Consider the following 6,476-nt stretch of genomic DNA (forward strand, 5'->3'; position numbering starts at 1 on the left):
AATTTTTATTAGGACAAGTCATTTTTTCAGAATACATCATGTAAGAGCATTTTCTTTGTAAATAGCATGTGGAGTAGTGGAATGGATGAATTTGAATAATAATTGTTCTTCCACTTTTCTCAGCAGAATCACTCAGTTACGGAGCTGTACATTGAACTTTTTTTATGATATGCATAAATATTTACCAGGGAGAGCTGGAAAAGATCTACTAGGACCCCGAGTCTGTCCTCCTGCCAGGAGAGGGCTGTTCTCCACGCCATATGTTCTGACATGTTGTCAACTGTTTGTGTACATTATGCAGCAGTTGCTAAACAGTTGGTACTGTTTTCCTTTAAGAATGTGCCACTAGGATCAGGACTGCACTGCATACCCTATAAAAAAATAGAAAAAAAAATTCCCCCACGCCCTCCCAAATGTAAATTCAGCTTGTTCAGCAGCAGCCTGAAGCCTGGCATTGTTTGCTATCGGAAGTGTGAGCTAAAGGGACAGACATTCCCCCTGCTCAGCAGGAGCGCAGAGCTACGTTTTGCCCTTGTTGCATTATTAATGGCACAATGTTTTTATGTTGCAGATGGCTAAGAGCTAGCAAGGCATATTCAAGACCATGATGGCTCAGTTTCCCACAGCCGTGAATGGTGAGTAGCTCGGGTCGGTTTGTTTAGGTAGGGGTGGGAGCATTTGTCTTTTTTTTTTTTTCTTTTTTTTTTTTAAATGCTGATTTTAGTACCTGCAGCAGCGTTATGGTCAGTTTGCTGCAGATTGCTTCCTATAGACTAACTTGTACTGTAAAACTGGGAGAAATTCAGCAGAAACATTACTGCAGTGTAATTTGGAGTACAGATACACCTGGAGCATCTGGTAATCTCAGATCATTTAAAGGGTTGAGGAATGTGTGACTTGTAGCATGAATACTGCCTGACTTCAAGTGGGGAATATGTTAAGTAATAGTTGATTAAACTTGCATACCTTTTCTGTTACGTAATTCAGCACAAAATGTGTTTCATTATAATATGTTACGCTATTTATTTTAAACCAAAATATTTGAATGTGTTAAGCAATTTGCTACATTGATGAAAATAATCAGTCTTTCTCAAAAAAAAAGTTATGAATTTTCCTCTCAATTCCGTGCCACTTCTACTACAGAAACTTTTGGATTTGTTTCTTGGTGATTGTCTTTCTTTCAAAGACACATGAGAGTTGAAACCTTAAAATTGTTTGTGCGTGTATGTGTGTGTTGGAGTTCTTTATTTCCAGAGCAAGCTTATTTGTGAAGACACAATTTGCAAATATCTGCTGAGAAATTTGATGCTTACATATTGTTGTTTACAGAGCTGGCCAAAATGAAAAGACAAGTATAGGAACAACACTTTACACTTCAGATATTCCAGACGGGGAGTATTTCTCCCAATAAAAATAGGGAAATAGATATAAGAAAAAGTTTTTTTTCTTATCTCGTTTATCTGTGAAGGTTACTGCAGGACTGGGAGGTCTTTAACTAATTTAGAAAATCGTCACAGCTGAGATAAATTGGGTGAGTAAGGGGAAGTGTTTTTTTGCAAAGAACAACATTCAGATTTCAGATTAAACCTCTGTTTTACACATCTGTTTCACATGTGCATAAAACATTTTGTGAAAAAAAATCAGTGTGATCTTCACCTTTTTTTTTTTTAATACAGTTAGCTGATAAATTGGGTGAGTAAGGGGAAGTGTTTTTTTGCAAAGAACAACATTCAGATTTCAGATTAAACCTCTGTTTTACACATCTGTTTCACATGTGCATAAAACATTTTGTGAAAAAAAATCAGTGTGATCTTCACCTTTTTTTTTTTTAATACAGTTAGCTGCAGTTTGTTCCAGACTTTGTTTCACAGACTTAACAATAAAAGAGAAGTATGTGATCAGCCTTTTTTTTTTTTAATACAGTTAGCTGCAGTTTGTTCCAGACTTTGTTTCACAGACTTAACAATAAAAGAGAAGTAAAAAGGAATCAATATATTATATATAATAGGGAAAAGCCTAAATACCAGATTTTTGTCCCCACTTTCTTGGACATAATGAAAAAGCATTTTTTTTAATTGCCACATGCTTTTTGCTCCTCAATTTAAAATAAACAAACAGAAGCTCACTTCAGGGAGGATACAGATTTATGTTCTTGGGTGTGTCCATGGTTGATTTATGCATAAACTACTTGGTGTCTTCTTGGTTTGGCTTTTTACTCCTTGGTTCTGTTGGAGGATTGCAAGTGTATTGACAGCACTGAGCACATACATGACTTGATCTCAGAAGTCTTAGTTTGGGAGAGCGATCCTTTCCTTGATCTGAAATCCCTTGGGCAGTACTGTCCGCCACTCTCAAAAGGAATGGTGCCATAAGGTGCAGCCTTTCCCCTCGCAGAATTTTACTGTGTTGAAAAACATAGTAAGAGAACGCGAGTAAGAGACATACCAGGCAATAGTTAAACTATTACTCCTCACAGACTTTTTGAATGACTCTGTGTAGTTTTGCAGTCATATTTCTTATCAGAACTGATTAAACTTCAAACAAGTCAGGTGGGAAAAAAGAGTAGTTTTAATGTGATTTCTGGATAAATACTGAGCAACCTTTGCTGTTGAAATTGTTCTTCTCTAATCTGTGTTCCTCTTCCCTGCTACTTACTACCACTGTTGTTTGCATTCAAAGTAGATCACCTGCATTTACCACTCATTGCTCAGTGGAAACCTCTGATTATGTTGTTAGACCTTGGAAGTGACTTCAAGCATGAGATGAAGAATGAGGTTATGCGTGAGGCAACTAAACCATTAGGCATTGCTGCAGCCTGAGAGCGCTGGTTGCCTGCCACACCTCTGTGTTAGTAGACCGTTGACCCTTTCCTTTTGTATCCTGCCAGGGGAAAATGGTATTTTTCTTCTGGGGAGAAAAGCTCTTATTCTTATCAAGGTACAATATACTTAGCTTTTAGTTCATTAGTAGTATAAGGCATGAAGTAGTTTCTGTTTCAGGATTATTTTTGGCATTCAGTGTTACAGAAAAGTGAGTGGATAGCGTGGAGCGGATGTGTGTACAAGTGTGTGATTATATGACACAGGGTGACAATGAGTTTGGGAACTGCAGGGTTCAAATGACAAAGCACGATACTCAGTCTCGAACAAATACAAGTAGAAGGTGCTACAACACTTTATTTACCAACCTAAGCAGAGAAAGGGAAGTCTGCAGGACCTCAAGAAGGAAGGGCAACTGAGTTGTGTGCTTGAGTTCCAGTTGAGAGACTCAACTTCATTGAGGGCACCTTGAGCTGTTACTCAGGTGCTCCCAAGACTATCCAGCCTCAGCATGTGGCTGATGGCCAAACCACGTGTTATACTGAGAACTGGCATATTCTTTTTTAATTATGTGGCCACATGTGAACTTCGGCTTGTTGAAGTGTTGTGTGCTCTAGGGGCACATGCTCTTGCTAGACTGCTTACCTTTCTTCTCTAAAGGCATGAAAGGACGCAGCGAACAGAAAGGAGTTCCCTTTGACTCTCCGTTTCTGTCCGAGGTGACCTTTGTGGATGCCTTACTAACAGGCCAGAAATTCAAAGAGGAAAAGCAGGACTTAAAGAGCGCCTGTTGATTTTTCTGGAACTCAGGGCAGACCTGCCAGTTTTGACAAATTTATCTCCCTTGCAAAATGTAAAGGTTGTGATGACATTTTATATGAACAGGCAAGGCTGAGTAGCATGTTTCTTCTTATGTAGAAAGGCTGCCAATTACAAAATATACATACATACATACAGATGGATAACAGACATTTATCTCTGTGGAGTCCAGTTCTATCAAAGAGCCACTCCAGGCATGTCCATCTCCCCAGTCTGCAAACGAGATCAAGGATTCCCTACTGAGGATTTAGTTTTATCCTGTAACTGTCTGAATATTGATCATAATCTCTGTGAAAATGATAAAACAAACCCAGTTTCTGGTAGTTTATTCTCCTTACATACAGTTCTCCATCTGGACAAAGCTTTCTTAGGAATTCATCCCAAGTCTTGCAAAAGCTTTTAGAAATGGCATTTAGTTACACTAAATAACAAATACCTTCAACAATTGTATTTCTAAAGGAATTAATATACTAACTACAAACAACAGTTAAAAAGATAAAGGCTTTAATAGTTTAAAATGCACTTCCACTTCATTTGTCTCTGTGATTGCTGTCTTCATCACAGAGCAGGAAGAAGTAGCCTTCACTGCCACTGCTGCCTTTACAGCTGGACAGCAGTTGCAAGATGTTGCTGTTCTCCTAACTCCCCTTCTTCTGTCGGCTAGATTTTTTCATGGTTTAATATCCATGTTGATGCTAGATCTTGGTTTGGGGAGATTTAATCTTGACGGTCCAGCCGGAACAAGGAAAGCAGTATTTGCCGATTAGTATCTTTCACATTGTTTCCTTAAGTACCATTGGAATTTTTGGGCTGTGCTTTTTTTTTTTGTTTATGTTTTTATTTGTCCTTCCTCTTCCCTCCTACCACCTGTTTCCTTTTGATATAATTTTCTGCGGTCCAGCAGGAAAATACCTCTGATAAACTGAGGTGCAAAAAGTAATACTCGTAACTCCTTTCACATGCTTCTCAACCTTCATAAGTCAAACTGGATTTTATTCTGCTGTGAATAGAATTGAGTTTTGTGTCCCCACACTTAGGTGTGTTGGAGACTAGGGTAGACATGAATGGGTTGAGTGAGGTCCTGGTTCCACTGATGTCAAGGGTAAAACGCTCACTGATGCTAAGTTCTGCTGCATCTTCTCTATTAAAAAAAGTCTGTCTCAAGATCCATGGTCTGAATTTTTTTGAATTAGGAGGAACCCTGGTCATCACAGTTCAATTAAAAACTACTTGAATGCAACCTGACTCTTAACCTTGTGTGCACTGTAGATATGGAAACTGCAGAGTTGGATATCAACAAGTGTAGATAAAGATAGTAAGCTGAATTAGACCTTGCAAAAAAAATACCAGAACTTGTTCTCCCATCTAAAAGAAGGAAAAGGAAAGAAATTCTAAGACAAGGACAAATATTTTTTGTGTCCTTACTTATAAATTAATCCTTCCTCTCACTTTTCAGTGAGGGCAGTGGAGTCAGTTGATACGGAGTGGAATTCATATGCTCAAGTCAGAGGGGCGTGTATCTTCCACTGTCACACCCTGCAAAAAATTAGATTTCCAATTGTGTGTGCCATATTATATGGCTTCTTTAATCCTAACAAGTCAGAAATAGCGCTATAGGATTGCGGAATACAAAGTGTCTTATTCATATTTAATTATAAGGATAATATGATTCACACAGAAGATGTAAGAGGAAATCTTGGAAGGAAAAAATAATTAGACATGGAGGTAAATGTTAAATGGAATAAAAGGAACTAAGTTTTAACAAAGGAAGGTTGCACCTTATGCCTTCTTCAGTAACTGAATTTTGTAGACAGTGTAACACATCCCACGTTTGGACTTCATTAGAAAAATAACTGGCTAAAAGGGAGAGAAAATGCAAATTTTAAAGTAGGATGTTGTAATAATCCATTCTTCATGGATTTTTATCTTGAGATCAGTCTTAGTTGTTATTAATTATGGCAACATCATCAGTAAAAAACAAATGTATGCTGGTTAAATTGGTTGATGACACAAACTTAGGAGTCATTTTCCAGCCAGAGTTATACAGCATGAACTGCATATCATTGGTTAAATTTCATCACATTTCTGTTGTGTTGTCTTCAAATAGCTCTTTAGTCATACCATTATGGGCTAGAAGAATTCTTGCTGTATGCTGGGAACTCAGCAGTTGGCCGTGACTATGGAGGAAGACAACCGGATGTATTAGATGATCACATAATAATTATGTGATTTGAGGGAAAGGAAATGCATCCTAAAATGTGGTGAATGAAATAAGGAATACTGTGTGCTATTGCATAAGGCACTGGTGAGACATCTTGTGGGATATAGGGTAGAATTAGGGTTATCTGCTTAGGAGGGAAAAAACCCCAGGAAGTGTAATAGATGCAGAGTTAGGCTTCGGTGTTATCCAGGAGGAATGAATTAAGTGTTGAGAGACTAAAGAGATTGTCCTTGTTAACCTACCAAAATAAAAGCTTACTGCTTTTTTTTTTTTTTTTTATTTCATTGTATTTACTTTACAGTAAATAAATTTGCTCTTTATTTTTTCTTATTAGGAAGATAAACATTAAGGAGGGAAAATAACTTTTCTTTAAATACAATGTTAGCACAAGGTTAAATAGAGATGAATCAGCTGTTGGTGCAGTTGGTCTGGAAATGGGAACGGTTCTGTCAGCAATGACATTCTGGACCATGGTCAAGAAAAAAGTCTGATTGCCTCAAGGCAGAGCTCGCATTTTAGGAAGGAATTAATGTATTAGAGTTTCTTGGAGTAGCAGCAGTCTGGACATGGTGACCTTGGTAGTTCCTTCCAATCCTATGCTTCTAAAATGTATAAAA

General features: G+C 37.8%; 1 protein-coding gene across 3 annotated transcripts in view; it reads left to right on the plus strand.

Annotated features, from left to right (window-relative positions):
- The first annotated feature begins 549 nt into the window (after positions 1 to 549).
- The window catches only part of ITSN2 (intersectin 2), a 76,706-nt gene continuing 70,779 nt past the window's right edge, over positions 550 to 6,476 (plus strand). For all 3 annotated transcript variants that reach the window (XM_009273864.1, XM_009273865.1, XM_009273866.2), the window contains exon 1: positions 550 to 635. In XM_009273864.1, the coding sequence (XP_009272139.1) occupies positions 605 to 635 (31 nt within the window). In that variant the 5' untranslated portion in view covers positions 550 to 604. The remainder of the gene's footprint in view (positions 636 to 6,476) is intronic.

This window comes from Aptenodytes forsteri, unplaced genomic scaffold, assembly GCF_000699145.1.
Source record: "Aptenodytes forsteri isolate BGI_AS27 unplaced genomic scaffold, ASM69914v1 Scaffold175, whole genome shotgun sequence".
In the NCBI taxonomy this organism is placed as follows: domain Eukaryota; kingdom Metazoa; phylum Chordata; class Aves; order Sphenisciformes; family Spheniscidae; genus Aptenodytes; species Aptenodytes forsteri.